This window comes from Pseudogymnoascus destructans (genome assembly GCF_001641265.1).
Source record: "Pseudogymnoascus destructans isolate 20631-21 unplaced genomic scaffold scaffold_7, whole genome shotgun sequence".
NCBI lineage: Eukaryota > Fungi > Ascomycota > Leotiomycetes > Thelebolales > Thelebolaceae > Pseudogymnoascus > Pseudogymnoascus destructans.
The window spans coordinates 662640-684007 of record NW_020167526.1 but is presented as its reverse complement, the minus strand read 5'-3'; the positions used below and the strand labels follow the sequence as shown (position 1 = coordinate 684007).

General features: G+C 51.5%; 6 protein-coding genes and 1 non-coding gene across 7 annotated transcripts; 3 read left to right on the top strand and 4 right to left on the bottom strand.

Moving 5' to 3' along the window:
• Positions 1-2803: 2803 nt before the first annotated feature.
• On the top strand, positions 2804-3506 carry VC83_02944 (uncharacterized protein; the record flags this gene model as incomplete). The annotated part of the gene is made up of 1 exon (XM_024466594.1): positions 2804-3506. The coding sequence occupies exon 1, from the start codon at positions 3108-3110 to the stop codon at positions 3504-3506; it is 399 nt and encodes a 132-aa protein (XP_024325494.1). The 5' UTR covers positions 2804-3107.
• A 1294-nt stretch (positions 3507-4800) lies between these two features.
• VC83_02943 lies at positions 4801-4873 on the bottom strand (the record flags this gene model as incomplete). The annotated part of the gene is made up of 1 exon: positions 4801-4873. It is a non-coding gene; the product is annotated as a tRNA-Arg (tRNA).
• A 317-nt stretch (positions 4874-5190) lies between these two features.
• On the top strand, positions 5191-10175 carry VC83_02941 (uncharacterized protein). The gene is made up of 3 exons (XM_024466592.1): positions 5191-6843; positions 6894-8513; positions 8564-10175. The coding sequence occupies exons 1-3, from the start codon at positions 6798-6800 to the stop codon at positions 9514-9516; spliced, it is 2619 nt and encodes an 872-aa protein (XP_024325498.1). The 5' UTR covers positions 5191-6797; the 3' UTR covers positions 9517-10175.
• VC83_02942 (uncharacterized protein) lies at positions 5460-6113 on the bottom strand (the record flags this gene model as incomplete). The annotated part of the gene is made up of 3 exons (XM_024466593.1): positions 5460-5645; positions 5698-5956; positions 6097-6113. 3 exons carry the CDS (start codon positions 6111-6113, stop codon positions 5460-5462), a joined length of 462 nt encoding a protein of 153 aa, XP_024325496.1.
• On the bottom strand, positions 10149-12295 carry VC83_02940 (uncharacterized protein; the record flags this gene model as incomplete). The annotated part of the gene is made up of 2 exons (XM_024466591.1): positions 11817-12295; positions 10149-11759 (listed from the first exon to the last, which is right to left on the bottom strand). Exon 2 carries the CDS (start codon positions 11301-11303, stop codon positions 10149-10151), a length of 1155 nt encoding a protein of 384 aa, XP_024325497.1. The 5' UTR covers positions 11304-11759; positions 11817-12295.
• RCY1 (F-box protein: endocytic membrane traffic, recycling ReCYcling 1) lies at positions 12296-15311 on the bottom strand. Its single transcript, XM_024466590.1, has 2 exons — positions 15112-15311; positions 12296-15060 (listed from the first exon to the last, which is right to left on the bottom strand). The coding sequence occupies exons 1-2, from the start codon at positions 15218-15220 to the stop codon at positions 12404-12406; spliced, it is 2766 nt and encodes a 921-aa protein (XP_024325260.1). The 5' UTR covers positions 15221-15311; the 3' UTR covers positions 12296-12403.
• A 453-nt stretch (positions 15312-15764) lies between these two features.
• VC83_02938 (uncharacterized protein) lies at positions 15765-20732 on the top strand. Its single transcript, XM_024466589.1, has 3 exons — positions 15765-16042; positions 16105-17565; positions 17661-20732. Exons 1-3 carry the CDS (start codon positions 15964-15966, stop codon positions 20654-20656), a joined length of 4536 nt encoding a protein of 1511 aa, XP_024325261.1. The 5' UTR covers positions 15765-15963; the 3' UTR covers positions 20657-20732.
• The last annotated feature ends 636 nt before the right edge of the window (positions 20733-21368 follow it).

Genomic DNA, 21368 nt, shown 5'->3' with positions numbered 1-21368 from the left:
CTCAACTCAATACAGTATTTGTTATATACTAGTAACGTGTTACTTGAAGCCTTTGTGTCTGATCCCCTGCCTCCTCTGATAAGTAAACCCTTACGCAAGAGAACCTCTGTGTCTTCTATCGTTTAGAAGTCAGCGTTACAAGTAGGTGAATATCCGCAGCCTGGTTGTAAGCAAGTTACTTTGACTGTAGGTGGGTTACTATCAAGTATCAATCGCGAATATAATAGCTTCGTAAATAGTACCGACGACGTTGGTGGCAGCATTCGTCCTGGAGGCTGAAGCCGGAGCGGTGTAGGATTAATATCCTGTTGAATATGAATAGGGGGCGGCAGCATTGGCAGACTTGGCTCATTATGAGTATCATAGCTATTATAGCCCTCAGGCTCCGTTGGTATATCTGATAACGACGAGTCGCTCATTCTGAGGATAATTATCACTTTATACAGCATCAATATAGATCTCACGACGTTGGAAAAAAGAGGTCTTGGCTGCGCTTGGCTATTCTTGGCATGTATCCGGATATATACTCGAGAGTATCCGGATACGCCGGATACTCCTAAAATATCGCCGGGTAGGTATATACTCGAGGATATACCCGGATACCATGGGTATATTGGTATCCGTGCCGAACACTGCTGTAAATAGGATAAAGTAATTCACATTTGTCCTAGAAGATTATGATTTGTATATGACATGTGTATGTTCGTACATAAGAAACGATATCGTATTTGAATTACTATGGAATAGTTTCAGAACAATCCTGTCATAATGACGATACTATTGTACAGCTCTTTCCATACTCTCTTATAGAGCACTAAGTTTATTAGCTCAGTTTTGAAGGATATTTGGTGCCATGGATATCGCTTAAGAGGCCTATTACAGTGTTGAATACTGTTACGGTGGAGATATTATACTAGGCAACTAGTCCTGGACTGCTTTAGCGAGCATCATATGGCCGACAAATCATCCATGTAAAATTAGGCCAGCACCCTATTAAAGAGTGCCACAACCGTCTAAAAATGGGCCGTCGCCCGTAAGGTACTGTATGTAATCATGTTATGTTCTCCTAGCTGAAACCCTCTAGTGTGTCTTTGTGAATAGCATCCGTTACTATCTGACAGATCTCCACAACCATAGCGGCATAATGACATCTCCCCGCCCCTCCTCGTGTAGAATTCCCCAATACGCTTCCGCTGCAACCAAACCCCTTTTCCCCCCCGCCTCCCGCTCTCGTTCTCTACGCAGAGAACCGCGCGCCACCTATCCCGTCCCGTCGCGCCCATCCTCCTCCCCGTCCTCCTCCCTCCCCCATACCCCTAGAACCCCTTCTCCATCCGGCATCAGCTCTTTAGTCCCTCTCAGCGGGCTCACTCGCTAATATACACCCTTATCCGTCTTAGCGTGGGGCGTCTACGTTGGGTTTGTGCATCCAACTCAGCCTCGCCTCACCGCAGCCGCAGCCGTACGGTACAACACCCAGGGATCGGCTCCAAGCGGGCGCATGAACCGCATCCATGCACGCCCCCTCCCCCTCCCCGCTCCGCGTGAATGCCCTGCTTAGGCAGGGATGGTGGAGCCAGACAGCCCGCCAAGGACGCGCCAAGATGAGCTAAGCATAAGCTAGGAGGGTGTGGAAGGCAGACGTGAGAGGAGGGAGTATTAAACAATGGCGCTAGTAGGGGTGGGGTGGGGTGGGGTGGGGGGAAGAGCTGTGGAAGGGAAGCGAGAGGGATTGGGGCACCCCCCACCCCTGGCGCCACACGTCGGTAAAAAGCCTGACGTCCCCTCTCGCTAGGCTGTTTTCGCGACAGCCGCACGTCAGTCTGCCTAGGCTAGGCCGTTTTTGTGGGTTTGTGATCGCGCTTGCTGGTGTGGTGGATATGGATGTGCGAAGATAGTACATACTCGTACAGATATGCGGAATGCACGGCCTACTTACTTGGTTTTCTTATGTCAGTTGATGGCGGAATGTCGCTTGGTCCTCCTCTATTTCCTCTATTTCCTCTCTCCTCCCTCTACTCCCCCACCCCTGCTAACCCTGCTAACCCTGCTAACCCTGCTAACCCTGCTAACCCGACCAACCCCCCTCCCCCCTCCCCCCCTCCCCTCCTCCCCTCCTCCCCTCCTCCCCTCCTCCCCTCCTCCCCTCCTCCCCTCCTCCCCTCCTCCTCCTCCCTCCTCCCCTCCTCCCCTCCACCTATTACTTACTCCTCCTCCACCATCTTCAAATCTCCCCCCCTCACAGCTCCCGCCTATTGCTCCGCCACGGCTTTTTTTATACTCCTTCTCCCCCATACAGTCACATCAAGTCACCTAGCTACGCCCTACCTGTGCTTCTTCGAAACAATGATCCAATTTTAGGATCACATCTCGCGGAACTGAGAACATGGGAACCTAGGACAAAACGTCCCATCACCATCTGGCCTCTCGATTCTGAATCCTGATATAAAGATGCGCCCCAGACGCCATCGAAGCTCCTTTCCTCTTCCATCCTCATCATCATCTTCTTCACAGTCCATCTTCACTTCTCATCTTTATCTTCACATTCACCACCATCGCTAGCACCCATCACCGACACAGCACACCAGCACATCTCCAATCCAAGCTCTGCTCCACTCGTTACCTCACCACCACCTGCGAGGCGCTGACGCCTCCAACCCAGAACCCACAAACACACCCGGGCCTCACCAGCACCACCACCCGCACCACAGGCCAACAGATGTCCACTCTCCCCACGCCGCCCTCGCACGCCACACCAACGCCCACCTCGCCCACCTCGCCCACCTCGCCCACCTCGCCCACCTCGCCCACCTCGCCCACCTCGCCCACCTCGCCCACCTCGCCCACCTCGCCCACCTCGCCCACCTCGCCGGGTCACCAGCACCAGCCGCCACTTATCGTCGTCAAGTCGCGGACCTGTTCGCCGCCGTCGCCGTCCGAGTCCTCTTCCTTGTCGGGATCCAGCACCGAGACGGAAATGTCTGATCGTACAGAGAAGCGTGAAGGGGGCTCGAGCGGGAAGAGCGGGAGCTCGAAGGGGAATTCCAAGTCGGGGAGTGTGAAGACGGGGGGGAAGAAGGCTCAGAAGGATGATTGGAGTGGGGTGAATGAGCCGGATGAGAGGAGGAGGATTCAGAATCGGTTGGCGCAGAGGAAGTTTCGTATGTCCCCATATTTCTTTACATTTTATCTTTGTAGGGGAGAATGACACTAACAATTACTTTCCCACAGGCGAAAAAGCAAAAGACCAAAAAGAATCGCGCGACCGCGACGCAGAGAACCAACTCCACGCGGGCTACTCCTACACCAGCCCCGACCCTGACGACCTCGGTCTCGAGTCCGAGCTCTCCGGCCTGCCCTGGGGCGGACCGAGCATGCGCCATATCGTCGAGCGGGGCAAGGCGACGCAGGGAGGCTCGAGGCAGGGGAGTCGCGATTATAGTCTCTATGAGTATGAGACTGGGAGGGGGGTGAGCGGGAATAGTCGTGGGAGCGATTCGAGATAGACCGTCTTTTGGGGGAGGGATTGGGAAGGATTATGGGGTGGAATTGACACTCGCTTTTGAAAGAGGTGGACGAGATGGGAGGGGGCGCTTTCCCATATGAGATAGGGACATTCGCTAGCGAATTTCGCGAAGGAGATACGGGCGAGACGCTTGGAGGGAATACACTCGCTAGCCAGGACTCCAAGGGAACAGATTGGATATCAGACCTGGGAGGAGGATATACAGGCACAGAGACTGAAAGAGAGATAGAGACAGAGAAGAGAGACAGAGACCGAGAAGAGAGACCCAGACAGACAGACACCAACCGCGCCGCCGGGCGCGTGTACTAATACACCCACGACGCACCGCAAATGACTGACAACGACGCAACACGAGTTTCCTTGACACTATCGTTAATTTTTACATTATTTTTGTTATCTTTATCTATCGAGTCGGATTGGAGCAGAACCAGTTAACACAGGGCACCTAGAGATAGCTTCCCTGTTTCGATTCGATACATGTCGAATAACTGCAGGATTACCGTTTTTTTACTTCTTTTTGATGAAGGGGAGGAAGGGAGAAATGTATGATTTGGTGATGGATGGAAGGGATTGGGAATTTGGGAATAGATTTTTTTTTATATTTTTATTTTCATTTAAGTAGCTTTTAGCCGTTTATCTTTTATATAGACTTCCTTACTTAGCAATCAAACCATCTTCACTTCACTCCATAGCTATTCTATTTACTTACTTTGCACATCAACGGAGGGGGAAGAGAGTGGTATATCGAGGGCGGGCTGTGGGCGACGGACGATGATGCGAATCCCCACCCTCTTCCCATCCCCTCCATCCCCCCCAAAATACGACCAAAACCCCTCCTCCCTCCCTCACCACCCCATGCGCATTCTCATCCGGCGTCTCCGAACCGCGACACCCCATCACCCCCCCACCCCCCAAAAATAGCAGCTGAAATAAGTCCCTCCACGTACGCGTGCTGCCTACACATCCGTACCCCCCCTCGCTGTGCAGGGGTTATCAGTTGTCCGTTGTCCGTTGGCCGTCGTCGCCCGTCGGCGCGGAGGAACCTATGTCCCGGCTCTGGCTGCGAGAAGTCCGGTGGGTAGTGGCCTGTTAAGCGAGGGATTCGGAGCTGGCGGGTGTGAATTGGTGTGAGGGGGGGAAAAGTTGGTGGGGGAAAAAAAAAAAAAAAAAAAGATAAAAAGATAAAAAGATAAAAAGATAAAAAGATAAAAAGATAAAAAGATAAAAAGATAAAAAGATAAAAAGATAAAAAGATAAAAAGATAAAAAGATAAACGACCCTCATCGGACTCGAACCGACAACCTCAGTCTTAGGAGGACCACGCGCTACCATTGCGCCAAAGGGCCTGTTTTGATGTGAGGTATGGGTGGAGATGGGTATTTATGCGTGTATTGCTGTACGAGTTTGCCAACATTTTGCGTGTTTGAGGGCGTCTTAAGATGTGAAGAAGCAAGTACTTTTGACACCTTGCGTGCAGTTACAAAATACTTATTCCTGGGGATTCATCCGTACGATCAGTTTATAGCTGGTTTTATAGAGTGTAGAATGGGACTTGGCCTTCGGAAATCCCTCGCTGAGTTTGGGGGGAGGATGAGGGGAGGGGAGGAGGTGAGTGCGATGCGGGGAGGGGCAGGTACATTTTAAGGGGGGGAACTCTGGCTGAATTTGCCCTCGTTATCAACCCGACAGAACCGCAAAACCACCCCAACAGAGGCAATGCCGTACACGATGGCGTTAGTCTTGCCCTGCTCACGCCTAGCCGCTGACAATCACATTGTACACATAGTGCACGGGGGTTCAGCTCAGCCCCGAACTAAATATTAATGATATCTGCGTTGTGTGGATTCTTTCCAGAGAAAGATAGAACATCGTTGGCTTTTGAACTGGCGGTGTTGCATTACGTATTCAAACCACGTCGAATATATCAGTAAATCTACCACTCCACACTCGGCAGATCATCCTCAAGAGGCTTCTCCCCCTCCCCCTGAATCCTCAGCGCCACCCCATCAGCCTCCGCCCACACACGCAAAATATTCCCACCCACAACCTTCGCCACATCCGCATCACTCACCCCCCTCCTCAGCAACTCCCCCACCAAATCGGGAAACTTCGTCACATCCTCCAACCCCCTCGGCACTCCCAATCCCATCAAAATCACTCCCAATCCCCACATGCTCAAACCCAATCAACTCCCCAATATACACCACATGATCCGCCACCCGTCCCAGCATCGACCCCGCCTCGTCGAAATCAGGAAGCCCACTCTCATTCGGCGGGTTCGCAGCGACGCAGCTCACGAAGTCGGGCATGAAATTCACCATCACCACGCTCCCCTTCGCTTTGACGAGATGCAACACCTTGTCCGGGACGTTGCGCGTGTGCGGACAGAGCGCGTAGGCGCAGCTGTGGCTGAAAATAGGGGGTGCGGCGCTGCGTATGAGTCAGGATCTTGCTCGCTCTTTCCTCAATGGTAGGCGGCTGCCCCCAAAATGGCCATCCAAAGGCGGCAGTGGGCTTGGAAGATAACAGTACAGATGCAGTCAAAAGGAGGGCTGCATATGCAATTATACATTTTGACCTTCGCCATGGTGAGCCCCCATCGACGACGACCAACTGTTGCGGCTGGTCTTTACCATAGGACTCTACCTTGGGCAGAAGAGGCCTAGACTCCATCATGTAAAAAGGCTTATTTGCAATATAATATCGGGATATGACGATTTCCCAGTAGCTCTCACGTCAGATCCTGATTCGTAGTTACAGTCACCTATTTCTCTACGGTCTTACAAGTCACGTGCAACATCTGATCTTTTGTATGCCTGAAACTTGGGAAAAGGAATCCACGACTCTAAACTTGGACCCTGCAATTCCCCAACCTTGGAGCAGTGGCAGCCTAGACCCAAAAGGTACATTAGCAAACGTGGACAACTCGTGCTGACGCGGGCCCTGAACCAGACTATAAACAACAAAACTGAATCGCGCAGAACCTGGCAGACGTCGCAAATCAATCGGCCGGCTTGAGGACAATCTCCCAAACTGTCGCTGGTGTTATTGCAGTTCTTGGTTCTGTCTGTTGTAACGATACGGCTGAGCGAAGCTTCACGAAACACAGCCCCATCTGAGGCCCTCATAGAGCTGCCAGCTTGTTGATCTTTCGCCCGTCACTCCTTTTTTGCTAAAAACCACCTCTCTTGTACATACCGACCTCAGTTCAGAGCGACGCGCGTCGCTTCAATCGACTTCACGAGTAGTCGCGATCTCTCACGTGGGCAAGATGCCCGGTTTCGCAGATTCCTTCTGGTCCTCCGACTATGCTGGAGGCAAGTATTCCAGTATCGTTATGGAATAAATTGCTAACTCAATGGATCAGGACTGGGAGTTCTGTTTGGGAAGCTTCAGCAGGGTGTCCTAGAAAACCAGCAAGTCCTAACGATTGCACGAATGCGAGCCGAAGCCGAAGACCTCTACGGAATGCGTTTGGGCGATATCGGGCCAGCGACTGACAAGATGACTGGCGGCTTCACGAGGGATGACGGCGCAAGTCTCAAAAAGGCATACGATGGAGTCCGCAGTGAAATGGAGGAGGCGTCGAAAAACCACCGAAGGATAGCTTTGAGTATACGCGAGCTTGTCGTGAACCCGTTCAGCCGCTGGTGCGACGCCCACGAGAATCGGGTGCAGTCTTCGCAAGACGATCTGCAATCACGGATCAAGTCCCACGACAAACAGGCCGAGTCGGTTAGGAAGCTGCGAAGCAATTACTTCAACAAGTGTCGTCTTGTGGAGGACATTGAGGAGGAGAACAAGCTTGCGTTCCAAGACCCATCGGGCCCCGAGGGGAGCCCCAAAGGAAAACAGAATATACCCGAGATCAAGGTGGAGGAGAATGATGAGGATGACGAGCCTCTGGAAATCGGAGATGAGATCTACCAGCCCGAGCAGGTTAAGAAGATGCTAGAGCATGCCTTAAACACCGTGGCGCTCGGAGACACCAAGGTGCCAATCCTTGGCACATATCAAAACACTACATCCGGTGCTGGTATTGTGGAATATCTGCAAAAGCACCTGGGTGCCACCACCATCAGCTATGCTGAGCGTGTTGGCCAGGATCTTGTGGACCACGGTTTCTTGCGCCTGATTGGCAACGTCGGAAACACTTTTGCCAACAGCAGCAAGATGTTCTACCAATGGCGCCCACGGGCTTTCCAGTACGCCGGCGTACCTGAGAAGAAGCAGCCCCTGAACCGAACATTTTCCCTGGCTCCCAACTCCGACTTTGCGGAGTCGCCGGTGGTTGGAGCTGTTGGAGAATACCTTTCCGGATGGAGCTTGGTTAACCAACATCCAAATGAGACCCCGGCTCAGCGTCTCCGAAGAGAAGCTGCTGAGGCGGATGAGAGATACAAGGCGTCTGTGCGAAAGTTGGATCTGCTTAGATGCCAGCTCGAGGAGGCTATTATCGACCACCTCAAGTTTATGGAGCGTTGTGAGCTTGACCGCCTAAAAGCTATCAAGTCGGTTGTTCTTGACTTTTCTGGCGCAATCAGCAATGCCATCCCAAGTCTTCAGTCAACCGTCGACAAGATGATGCTCTACCAAGAGACCGTTCAGCCACTGGGAGATCTCCGTTATCTCCTGGAGAACTACCGCACTGGTGGCTTCGCACCCAAAGTCCAGATCTACGACAACTATTACAACTCTGCCGATGAGCAAACTTTCGGTGTTGACTTGGAGGCTCGCGCCCGTGCTGATAAGAAGCGCGTTCCGAATGCCATCACCTCCATCCTCACATTCTTGGACAACCACTATCCGGACTTGGAAGGTGACGAGGCTAGACGAGGCATCTGGCTTGTAGATGTTCCGTTGCAAATCACTCATCGCCTTAGAGACGAGATCAATAACGCCAAGCCGGTACCAATGGAGACACTCCAGCGCTATGATATACCCGTGGTAGCAAGCGTACTCAAGCTGTACTTGCTAGAACTTCCCGGTAAGTAAAACTGAATTCTCGATAGTAGACTATTACTGACACCTCTTCAGACTCCCTGGTCTCTTCCCACGTTTACGAGATTGTTAAAACCATCTACAACACCCCCGCCTCAGAGTCGACCGACTCGGCTCGTGTATCTGTACTCCAAAACACTCTCATCCAGCTTCGCCTCTCCAACATCGCAACCCTCGACGCGCTCATGACCCACTTCACTCGACTAATCGAGCTAACCTCGGCCGACGAAGTCTACACCGCCGCCCTCGCCCAAACGCTCGCCCCATGCATCCTCCGCCCCCGCGCAGAGAACTCCCTGACACTAGAGGAGAAGCACTCCTACCGCCTCATCCGCGACCTCTTCGTGCACAAGGGCCGGATCTTCAGCGAACTCAAGCGCGCCAGCTCGCTCTCCCACAGCGCGGATAACGCCAACAACCGCCCGAGAGCGATTAGCACCGACGAGAGCAACCGCAAGGCCAACATGGAGGCTAGGACTCGCGCTATTCTCGCGGCGGGGGGGTCGAGGAGCAGAGCCACTAGCCCGGCGCCGAGCCCGCGTGGACACAGGAGGGATAGGAGTAGTGGGGGGCCGGAGACGAGGTTCCCCATCCAGACGTCGCCGACTTTGACGTCGGAGACGCGTAACTCGAGGGGCTCGCTTGGAAGCACTGTGAACAGGACTAGCTTGGATATTCCGGGGTCGATCGATTCCATCTCCACTAAACCGGATAGCCACTCTGCGTCCAGCGCGCTGCAGCAGGCCACAAATGGAGTGAGCGGTTTCAATCCATTCGGTGCTGGAGCTGGGGATGCTGGTGCTGATGAGGGTGGGGTGGAGAAGAGGAATAGCCTTGGGAGACCTAGGCCCCCGGTAGTTGGGAGGCTGGCGACGGCGCGGAAGCCGCCGGCGTCGAGTGCGTTGAGTGTGGGTGGTGATGGTAAGCTTGGGCAGCAGGAGGTGCGGCCGCAGGGCGTTAGCCTCACTGATAAGGTGATGGATGACTGAGTTATGAATGATTGTTTGGGGGAAAGGAAGGACTACATAGGATGGACGAAGGGCAGATGAACGTTTGTATGGCATGATTTTCTTGCTGAAGCAGCGCCGAGGGGCGGTTGGAATTATGATACCTTTGATTAAACCATAACTTCGTTGGGTTTCTTTTGTGTTATTAAGATTGTGTATTATGGAGAGGAATTTGAAACTGACATTATTTCTACCGAATGAGTAGGTAATTCTGCTTGAAGATACTGTATAGCACAGAGACATTTGAAGATATGACACTATTTCTGCGAACTGAGTCAGCCAATTCTGCATGAAGATATTGTGTAGCATATCTCTTATATCGGAAGAGTTGCGCTCTGTGGCACTTTGGATATTTCCCGTTACGCTGTATCGTGCGCCATTTTTTCCTTCCTAGCGGTGGATGTATTAATCTTATATCCGTACTCTGGCTATCATCAAAATGATTTCACGCCCGGCATCCAAACACACTTGGACCACAGTCTTGAGTTAGGGGCTCGTTGCACACCCCTATATGATGCGTCCTTTGATACTTTGGCAATGTTATAACCAAACCAAACACGGCTAACCGTTCGCAGGATTGCGGCTCTAATCGTCGGCAGAGATGACACCAGCGTTCATCGCATGTTTGACAGCAGGGTAGACAGCGAGAGCAAAGTTGCTCTGCCGCGCCAACACATACTTGACCGTGATGCCATTGTCACGATCAAAGTTTTCAATATGCTCGCATGAAGGATATACGACGTTGAATAGTCAATCTCCCAGTCAGGCTTCTTCGCATCGCGCTTCATTTGCTCCACGTCATCGTTCAAGTGTGGCATGAATAGCTTAGAAGCATCACTCAATTTCCAACCCATTGGCGCGAACGCTACTCTTTCCAGGATGAGGACCTCTTTGTTCTCTGGCATCAGGCGCTCAGCAATCATCGTGAGCAGGCTGCTATCCCCATTCTTCTCCGACAGCGACGTCAACAGGTCGTTGCTATGGGTCGTCCAGGCCCCCGAATACACCTCATGCTGCTTCTCGACCCAGAGCTTCATCAGCAACGTCCTCGGCCGCGACATCCACGCCCCACTGTTCACCTGCCCCTCTTTCTGCCTCCCGACGACATTCGCGAAGCCCGACTCCCTCAACGGCTTCACATCACGCAAAGCGTGCGCGTCCCAGTCAAGATAGATGCCACCGTGCTCGTAGACGGCCTGCGCGCGGACGAAGTCGGATTTATGCTCGAGAAGCGATATGGCGACGCCCGTCCCCGTCGCGATGTCGGGGGCATTGACGCGGCGCACGACGACAGCTGGCAGGTTGAGGATCTTGTGCGCCCACTTACTCGGAGCTTTGTCGATGGGCCCGCTCTGCGCGCGCTCGATGGATGCGTACGAGGCGTCGCTGTGGATGTAGATGAGGTCGGGTCCAAAGTAGAAGGCGGCGGAGTAGATGGCGACGAAGTGCTTGAACTTGAACTTGATATCGGAGTCGGGGCCGTCGGGCATGATATGCACAAAGTGCACGCGGTTGGGGATGGGGTTGATGGGCGCGGAGGCTGCGCTGACAGGACACGAGAAGGTGCGTGTGGAGGGGTAGAAGGAGGTGAGGAAGTAGAGGATGATGCCGACGAAGACGGCGACGGGGGCAAACTTCAGCAGCACGGCTTTGGCTCGCACCAGCACCGCGTTGCTGCAGCGCATTGTGCGGCTGTTGAGAGGTAGGAGAGGGGGAGAATTGGGCGGCTTCATCCACGCAGAATCACGGAGCTCATCGAGGGAAATCATTCAAGCAGACGTCGATTATACTATGAAGCGCAGCGAGGAGGCACTTCTTTAGCTAAATAACGCTTGTGTCACCTTCCCTCCCAGTGTCCCCATTTCGACACATCACCTCCCCTTACTTGGGGATCTTTGCTCGGGAATCTTTGCCCATGAGCTTCAAAGCTGTCAGCCCAGCCCACCTGTTCTATTTTCAGGGGTCCAATTGTCGGCCTAATTCTCTGAATGACTGGAACAGTGGACCTAACACTGGCGAGCATAGGCTCTTGCCGACCCCTAAATTGCAGATCACCTCCCCGTCCGCTTTAGCGACCGGCCTCCGACGAGGTCAAAGTTAGAGAACAGGCAACCATAAATTATACATACGCAGTGCGTTTCAACAGCACACATGCGCCTTGGCTTGGTTAACTCAGTACTGTTGGCAGGCTCCTTATATGTCATATGTGTCAAATGTGATAACTGCTAAATCGATTTGCTGTCAGCGAACGCTAAGATTGGCGGCGCAGATGGTGGAGATACTTGACACACAAAATTCAATAATACTTCTCCCAATGCAGCAGAATTGTCGATGATCTGATTCGGGGGCAGCCTCTTCGCATTTCTTCCTTTAAAGCTAAATAGATCCGATGGGGAAATACAATTTGGAAAGAGCGTAAGAGAGAGCGTGAGATTGTCGAAACGAACTCTTTTTTCACTGGTCGCTCGGCCACGCCCTGGCCAGCGAAGGACGTTTCCCGTGTTACTCGATTGAAACTGACGCAGCTAGAGCATAACGATCGGGGTTTTGTTTCGGGTAATCATGAACGGTTGAATTTTTTTGTCTCCCTCAGGCGGAATGGCGGAGAGACCAGGGCTATGTGAAGGGAAGAGAGAAGTGCGGAATCGCGGACCAGTTCCTACGGTGCATGCCACAACAGGGTCAGGGGCTATCCGCCTCACAGTTCAATTGCACCAACCCTGTATCAACAGTATCTGTATTTTTGGTGAGATATTTTATGTGTCCTAATATATTGCCGCCCTTTATTCATCCCGTCCTTACCACGATCCTGCCTTCAGCCTTGCCAGCCTCCCATGGTCCAAATTGTAACCAAAGCCACCCCAACCCTCTACATAACCGCACAACCAAACCCATACATCGCCCTCTCGACATCCCTCTTAACAACAAACCAATCCGCCCTCCTCTCCGCAAACTCATACACCTCCTCGGCGCGAAAGATGCCGCTAAAGCGCTCCCCATCCGCAATCACCGCCGCCATCTCCTTCGCGTGCTTCGGCCCAATTAGATAGATCTGGCTGAGCTCGCGCAGCGCGCGGAAGTACTGCAGCAAGTCAGCGTTGCGTAGGCGCTGGATATACGTAAAGTAGAGGTTCATGTCGGAGATGAGCTTGATGGAGCCGTCGATGCTGATGCGCTGACGCTTGACGTGCTTGCATAGCACTGTGAAGAGTCGTAGTCCGACCTCCTGGTTGAACACGTCGAGCATGTTCTTGTCCGTGCTGCCCGTCAGCATGTCTGTGTGAGAGGACACGATATCGACGACCTCCTGCGCGCACTTTGTTGGGCCGATGTCGAAGGTCGAGTCGGGTATACCGGATGCTGTTAGAGGGGGGTTGTAGTCGGATGGAGGTTGTGTGGTGGCGCAGACGTATTCAATCTCGTCCATGAGCACGTCAATGCCCTTGTTCAACCCGGCGGCGACACGCTCGTCGAGCATTTGCTCAAACTTCTTCTTGGCCTTGACGGCGGGGTCGAGGAAGTCGTTTTTGTCTACTAGCTTTGTCGCGGCGAGTTGCTGCTCGTAGAAGACGTCGACCATCTGAGAGATCAGGTCGCCGACGTTGACAAGCTCTAGAAAAGTGACGAGAGGCGCGACTCCTTTCTTGCTGTGCTCGCTCACTTCTCGTGGATTGTACTTGGATAAGTGATCAACCGCCTTGTCGAATCCGCTCTTGACATGCCGTGATCCCAGAGTTTGTAGTAGAAATATGAATATCATCTCGCATTGTTCTCGTGCCTCTTCCCCTGTTTGGCCACCGAGTTGCACAAACGCGGCGGCTCTTTCAAGGCTGGTTTTGGCGGAATGTACAAGTGTCAGTGCAATCTCTATGCTGAAAAGTGTCCTGATGCCTTCGAGCTTGTTTGCCATAATGGCAGATTTGGCCGCAAGCTCATCCCTTGGAGCGGAACTTGGCGATGGCATGCCCGGGACTGCAGCTGGCGAGTGTGACCTTGATGATGTTGGTGTGATTGAGGCTTCAGCCCTAGAGGTAGCCACACTAGTAACCTGAAGTGTTGCGCTCGACTTTGAGGTCGCAAAAGGTGAGAGACTTGGGAGCACATTGACGGGCATCATGACCACCTTCCTGAAGGATGTCAGGAAATCCTTCTTGTCCACCTGTCGGTTCACATTTGCCATAAAGAACGACTCTGTCGAAGCATCTTCTTCAGAGAGCTTCCTTTCCCAACCGCTAACTTGCTCCTCTGCTTCTTCCTTGAAGAAATCCAGTTCGTCTTGAAGATATAGGTCCACATGTTGTTCAAATACCCCCACAATAATCCCGTGGACTTTCCTTCGAAACTCTTCTGGCGATGCTGTGCTCGGTGGTTTAATCTGTAGCGAGAACTGTACACATTGCTCGAATATCCCCGAAACCGCTTTTAAATAAGATTGTATATTTCGCTCGTGTGACTCGTCGAAAAGAGGCGTTACCCAGTCTCCAATGACGTCTTCGCCAATCCTTTCAAGAAAAACTTCCAACACATTTAAACGAGGCGGAAATATCTTGTCGATAGTTTCTGCTTGTTCATTGATGAGCTTTAGTAGAGTCTCGAAAAATGCGAGGGATGGTTTCAGGTCTATTGAGCCTGCGGCTGCTTGGTTGAGGCAGTCCATCGGGTTGCCAAACTGTACATGATCTGTGAAGACCGGATGTTTTTGAACAAACATTTCGACTCCAGCTTGTCCTCCATTAAGAATACCAAGGACGTGAGCATATCTGTGCATCCGTCCTTCCACGTCCCAAGCTTCGTAACCTTGTTCAAACTCTCTGAGAACTGCACTTTCGAAGATGCCGACCATTGTGTTTAGCTTCTCTTCTCGTTGTCGCCAACCCTGTGCCCAGTCGCTTTTGGCGAATTTCTGAAGTTGCGCAAGCATCTGTGCTTGTTGTTCTGGATCGCGATAAACACGAAATATAATGGGATCCGTATGGCTTTTGGACCTCGCAAAATCCTGATAAAATGGACCCAATGCGCCATAAACACGCGCATATTCAGGTCGTGCATATCCACGAACTGACTTGACTTTACTCAAGACAGTCAGCAACGCTATAGGGTCCTCCAATGACGGTCTTGGGTTTGTAGTCGTCGGTTTGGATGTAGGTGGCGCTATAGCCAAAGTTTCGAATCCGTCAGCTAGGCTATTTGCTCCATGTATAGCTGGTGCCTGCTGCTTTTGCCGCTCTTCTTCGATGCCAGCATCGAAAATCGTAGTGGTCGTCTTTCTCCCCCCTCCAGTGCCATTGACCCCGGTTCCATTCCTCTTCGCCTCTTCGTCGTGCTTTGCTTTCTGGGCCTCCCATTTCTTGCGCATAACCTCTTCAAACCGTGCTCTTGCCTCGGCTTCATTCCAACACCCCATATATTGTAGTCTTTGAACCCATCGCGTGTCATCGTATACCATTTCCTTCATGCGCTTGGATGTTCGAGCACAGCGCATGAGATCGGAGACTGGCAGGTAGTCCAAGACGGTCGCAAGGATCTCTGGTAGCTGTTAGCACATATGGAGCTGCCTATGGGGATTTTTGGGCATACCAGCAGGCAGAGCGGCTCTATTCTGGACCATCTGCGCAGACTTTAGAGATGCCATCATGGCGCCCCTCGGTGGCGCCCCAGCACCTGGGCCATGTCTGGCACTCGGCATTGTCTGCGCATTCAATGTTCGCAGATGATTTATAGAAGATCAAGAACAATATACAACTGGCTATGCGCCAGACCAAATTTAAAGACTTGGGTCATGGCCTGTGGAGGTTGTAAGCCGGTGTATGTGGGGTTTCGTTGACGCTGAATGTCGCCTGTGCGCTACTCCATACGCTCGGCTGCAAAAACGCCGCCTTCCCATTTTAAATGTCTGCCGCTGGAACCCCTGCATGACGCTTAGTCGTTATTCAAATATTCCATGCCAAGACCGGAAAAACAGCTCCTAAAGCCTCCATAAATTCATTCTTAAAGAATCAGATAGAATTGGCAAACCTTTGTTTTATATAAATGCAAATTTACCTACTCGCGGGTCATGGAGGCGTTTTGGGTTGGCAAGGCTGCGGGTTGGTGGGGTAGACTAAAGCCTGGGAGGGTGCCTGCATAGACCAAGGTACCGCCCTCAAACATGGTAGGTCGGACGAGGCTGACTCTCTTCGATAAGCGATAAGACAATTCCCCCCCTCCCCTCCTCCTTTATCTCTTCACACCATTCTTCTTCGCTTACCTTCTTGCCTCCTCATCCTTCATTAGCAAGTTGCTTTTCCATCATCTCCATGTCATTACACCCAGAATAGTTCATTTGCAAGATAATTTGGCTTCTGGCTGAGCTTGCCCGCGCGAGTGGCCAATACTACTCTCATACCACTGGTGGACTTCGCGTCCTGCTTGGACCCGACCCTCGTTGCTATGGCGCCTCTTACCAACCCGAGATCTCGTGAGAATGGAGTAGACCAGCAAATGGCAGACGTCGATATTTCAAACAAAGGTAATCCAGACAAGAAGTGTTTAATAACATAGATCTGGTTGTTCTAACATTCGACTTTGCAGGCTATTGCCCAAGCAGCATCGTGGGGTACTTGGAGCGCATGACAACGGTTCCAGAGCCCAAACTTCAAGAACCTCCAAGTAAACGCCAGCGGTTGGACAGTGACAGCAATCTCGACTACATGGTAGTTAAACGGTCATCACTCACTTTGAAATTTCGCCAGTCCCCACGCAAAAATTCAAGGCTGCCTCTCACCTATCAGAGTGAGACAGTAGGGACACAAGTCGAGGAGTCCGGAAGCCAAGTTTTACTAAGGATTAGTGATAACGGAGGTCGTGATTGGAACGTTCTGGATGAGACCTTTGACGCTGATAATGTGCCAATTCGCGACATCAACATTGCGGGAGTGATACCATTTCGCGCCCACTACAAGCATAACCCGACGGCCCATGGCCGTTTGTGGGCCGAGACAACGTTTTCTCTGTCTGTTGAGAAGGGGTTTGAGGTTTTGCTGTTGACGTGGACTGTCAAGTGGAATTTATGTCCCTCGTTGGCATACATATCGGCAACTCTCCCCAAAAGACACCACCTGGAATCTGTCATAGAAGCATACTTTTCCGATCCTGCACAGAGCGACAATAAGGGTGCCCGCATATTACCCCAAGATTTTTACAACAGCGTTCATGTGCCGGAAAAAAAGGATGCAGAGGCGACGTTAATAGAGATCCCAGAGCTAAAGACTCCATTATATCCATTTCAGAAGAGATCAGTTCGGTGGCTGCTTGAGAGGGAGGGCGTTCAATGGTCTGCGGGAGAGAACTGCATGAAGGATGCGACTGTTAAGCCTGAAGAGACACCCTGCTCTTTCTATGAGGTGGTGGATGGAGATGGGCGCACCTGTTGGGTCAGCTCTCTTCTCCAAGCTGCTACACGCGATTTATCCGCGTACAAAGCTGCGGAAGATGAACTAATTGGAGGGCTTCTTGTTGAGGAGATGGGATTAGGCAAAACGCTAGAAATCACGGCATTGATAACCCTTCACAGAAGTCGCCCAGACAGCTTAAAGCCCATCGTTGATCCATATACGCGTCACGAAGCCGTCCCAACAAAGGCGACACTTATTATAACGCCGCCTTCAATATTGCAACAGTGGCAATCTGAGTTGGCACGCCATGCGCCAAGCTTGAAGGTGATGCATTATCAAGGGAAATCGAAACACAAAAGGCTTTCCCACGAGCAATTATTGGACATGATTGCTGAGCACGACGTCGTCCTAACCACCTACAGAGTTCTTGCTGGAGAGATATACCACGCAGCACCAGGTCCTGGCCGTGTCTCACGCCATTTAGATGGCTCACAGCAGAATATGTCAGTCTTTACGCACTTTTTGTGGTGGAGATGCGTGCTTGATGAAGCACAGATGATAGAAGGCAGCGTTACAAATGCAGCTACAATGGCTCAGATGGTTCCTCGTGTCAACTCCTGGGGCGTAACTGGGACACCAGTCAAGAAAGATGTTGAAGGTATGCATACCATTTTATTCCGGCGATTGTCGCCCGCTTTGTTTCCAAGCCTCACGTATATTGCGCCCCCAGTTTACGAGACTAACAAATATTAGACTTATTTGGATTGCTGAAATTCATCCGCTATGAGCCTTTTGGCATCCTGCCATGGACGTGGGCCGCATTACTCCGTAACCCGCCTGCATTTCAATCCGTATTCCAGCGTATAGCCCTCCGGCACACGAAGAGTATTGTCAGAGACGAACTGCAACTCCCACCTCAGAAGCGATACGTCATTACTATGCCATTTACGCCAGTTGAAGAGCAACACTATCAATCATTGTTCCAGAAAATGTGCGACGAATGTGGCGTTGACCTCCAAGGAGGCTCGTTGGCAGACGATTGGGATCCTACCAGGATCAGAACGATGGAACGGATGAGAGCCTGGCTTAGCCGGCTCAGGCAAAGCGCCTTACATCCCGAAATTGGAGTTAAAAATCGCCGTGTCTTGGGGAGGAAAGATGGGCCGCTGCGCACTGTAGGAGAGGTTCTAGAGACCATGTTGGAGCAAACAGAGCTGAGCATACGCGGAGACCAGCGGACCCTACACCTCACCCGACTCAAGAGGGGCCAAACTCTAGAAAATTCGCCCCGTGTCAAAGAAGCTTTGAAAATTTGGAAACGCGTGTTAGCGGATACAAATGCTGCTGTTTCTGTTTGCCGAGAGCAGCTACAGAGCGAGATAGATTCTCCCAAAGGGAATATGGCACTGGGCGGTGGGCCTTTGCTTAATGATGACGAAATTTCGTCTGGCGATAACAGCGATATTGACGATCGGGAACCTGGTGCTGAAAGCACATTACGCGTTGGCGCTCTTCGAAACAGGCTCAACGCTGCACTTGAAATCCAGCACATAGCAGTATTCTTTTGTGCCAATGCATATTTCCAGATCAAGTCGAATGAAGAGATGACAAAGCCTGACTCCGAGGAATTCATGGAATTCGAAAAGCTGGAGGCAGAAGGCTATCAACAGGCCAAGATGATCCGACAGGAAATCCTAAAGGAGATTTTTCGGAAAAACACAAAACCAATGGAGCGACTCGCGGAGAAGGCTTCATCCGAAGATTTTTTATCCATCCCTGAATTTCACATAAATACACAAAAAGGAGGAATCGAGAGCACCATACTTCTTGAGCAGCTAGATGGACTAGCTGCCGCACTGGATGCACAAGCAAATCAGCTGGATGAATGGCGTGAAACCACAATCCAGAACCTACTTCGGCCCCTAGTAGATGAGGAAGGAGTCATTGAGATGACCGGTGAAGAGTATCTGCAGTCTACTGAGTTACAGCAGGAGATTGTCATCTATGTTCTGGCTTTGCGTGCTGTTATCGAAGACCGACACGATGCTCTAACGGGCCAGGAAAATCAACTTGTGAAGCATGAGGTTCAGGTTGCCATTAAACAGGCCAAAGACAATATTGAACAGGCCGAAGCTGAGCAGGCCGAAGCAATTGTTGACCAGGCCGAAGCTGAACAGGCTGAGGCAGTTGTTGAACAGGCCGAAACAGACGTTGAAGCAGACATTGAACTGGCCAAAGCTGGCAAATGGTCATTACCCCAGAGAACACTGGATCTTTTACAAGCTCGTGCAGAATTGAAACCACCGAAAGCCATGGGATCTGTCAAGGGAATCCTCTCCGAATTAAGGACGCTATCATCACAACTCAGAATGGATGCGACAAAAGGTAGTTCACGAGCGGCCAATGAGTTGGTCATCATTGAGCGGAACATGGCCATTGTCCGCCCGCACCTCGAGAAACAGCTCAAGGCTGTCACGGCTTTGCGGCAGGAGATTGACGAATTCACATCGTTAATGAACTTGCGTGTAGAGTATTATCGACAGCTCCAGCAAATTTCCGACATGGTGCTGCCCCTAGGAGAAGACAGTCCCCCGGATCTGCCCATAAGTCTATTAGAAACTGAACAGAAACTCGCGGCTAAAATTGCGACAACTTCCTCAAAACTGCGATATCTTGTTCACTTAAAAGAAGAGAGCAAAGAAGATGCCGAAGGAAAGGATTGTCTGATTTGCACGGCGCCCTTCGAGAATGGGTCGTTGACTGTTTGTGGCCACATATTTTGCAAAGAGTGCATGGGGCTTTGGTTTCGAGGACACAAAAACTGTCCAGCGTGTAAACGTGAATTAACGATAAATGATCTACATGACATCACATACAAACCCCGGGAACTAAAGATGGCGGAAGAGGCACCCATCACACCTCACAATCAAGATCGTGCTCTTGTTTCTCCCAGCAAGAAGTCGGGCATATATTCTCAGATAAGTAACGATACCCTCGCCCAAATCAAGAACATCGACCTCGTCGGCCCCTCCTTCACCACGAAAGTCGACACGCTCTGCCGACACCTTCTCTGGCTCCGTGAAGCAGACCCCTTCGCCAAATCCATCATCTTCTCCCAATTCAGCGACTTCCTCGTCATCCTCGGCCACGCTTTTACCCACCACCGCATCGGCTACTCAGCCATCGACAAGCCCGGTGGAATCGAGAAGTTCAAGAACGACCCTGCGACCGAATGCTTCCTCTTACACGCCAAATCGCAGTCCTCGGGCCTGAACCTCGTCAACGCCAGCCACGTCTTCCTCTGTGAGCCGCTCATCAACACCGCCCTCGAGCTCCAGGCCATCGCGCGTGTCGACCGCATCGGGCAGCAGCAGGCGACAACTGTGTGGCTGTACCTCATCGACGGCACGGTCGAGGAGGCCATCTACGACATCTCAGTGCGGCGACGCATGGAACACATGGGCGGTGCGAGCACAGCACCGTCGAAGGAGAGCACGCCCGAGCTTGCAGATCGCAAGATTCAGGTTGCGAACTCGTTGGAGCTGCAGCAGGCACCGCTTGCGAATCTTCTGGCGAAGGGAAAGGAAAGTGGTGAGTTCGTTGGGAATGATGATTTGTGGGAGTGTTTGTTTGGGAATAGGAAGAGGGCGGTGGAAGGTGCTGCTGCTGCTGAGGAGAGGTTGGATCGTGAGGTTGCGAGGCACTTTGGGGCGGAGGCTGCGGAGGCCAGGATTGCTAATGGAGAATGATGCCTGGTACTGTACAGGTGATTTGATTGGGATGTGTATAGCAGATTGTTCGTGAATTGTTTAGGAAAATACCACCATGTTTGACTATTGTAAACTTTCTGTTCACCGAGCCGTACTTGTTGGACAAAATGTATCCAAAGACATCACTGTGAAGCAACTCTTCCGGGACAACGGGAGTTGAACAAAGGACGCAATAACTCATTGACCCTTTAGATTCTAAAGCAAAAAAGATAGCAAAAGACTCACAGTCTGATATTTGTATCAGACCGCGAGGAGAAAATCACTTGATTTTACTTTTTGGCGTTTGTATCGAGTGTTTTTTTTTTCTCGTCGTTTGTTTGCTGGGAGTCGAATTGATGCCCTTGTCCTTAATTCATTTCCTTGCCCTGGCCGGATTGTCCTGACAGTGGCACTCCCACTGCGCCACCGTGCCGCTTAGGATATTTGATGGCCAAAGTTGATATATAAAGGGGTGGGCGCTTGCGCTTGTCCCCTACTAAATTGTTAGCCATGGGTCTTAGGCCCCTGAAAGGGACCCTGATAAAGACCACTCTGACATCAAAATATGAGTGAGATGGCTGCTTTGATATATCATTGCAACACGGAGATCCCCATGCTGGTATAGAAGAGGAAGTCCCCATGCCACATGGCCTCTTCGTGGGGTTAGGCAATGAAAGGGAACTGTTGCAAGGCTTCTTCAACTGTGATCATG

Coding starts and splice junctions, on each gene's coding strand:
- VC83_02941 (XM_024466592.1), top strand. CDS start 6,798: ATGCCCGGTTTCGCAGATTCCTTCTGGTCCTCCGACTATGCTGGAG. Junction 6,844..6,893: donor GTCCTCCGACTATGCTGGAG/GCAAGTATTCCA, acceptor TCAATGGATCAG/GACTGGGAGTTCTGTTTGGG. Junction 8,514..8,563: donor GTACTTGCTAGAACTTCCCG/GTAAGTAAAACT, acceptor ACACCTCTTCAG/ACTCCCTGGTCTCTTCCCAC.
- RCY1 (XM_024466590.1), bottom strand. CDS start 15,220: ATGCCGAGTGCCAGACATGGCCCAGGTGCTGGGGCGCCACCGAGGGGC. Junction 15,061..15,111: donor TAGAGCCGCTCTGCCTGCTG/GTATGCCCAAAA, acceptor AACAGCTACCAG/AGATCCTTGCGACCGTCTTG.
- VC83_02938 (XM_024466589.1), top strand. CDS start 15,964: ATGGCGCCTCTTACCAACCCGAGATCTCGTGAGAATGGAGTAGACCAG. Junction 16,043..16,104: donor CGTCGATATTTCAAACAAAG/GTAATCCAGACA, acceptor TCGACTTTGCAG/GCTATTGCCCAAGCAGCATC. Junction 17,566..17,660: donor AGTCAAGAAAGATGTTGAAG/GTATGCATACCA, acceptor AACAAATATTAG/ACTTATTTGGATTGCTGAAA.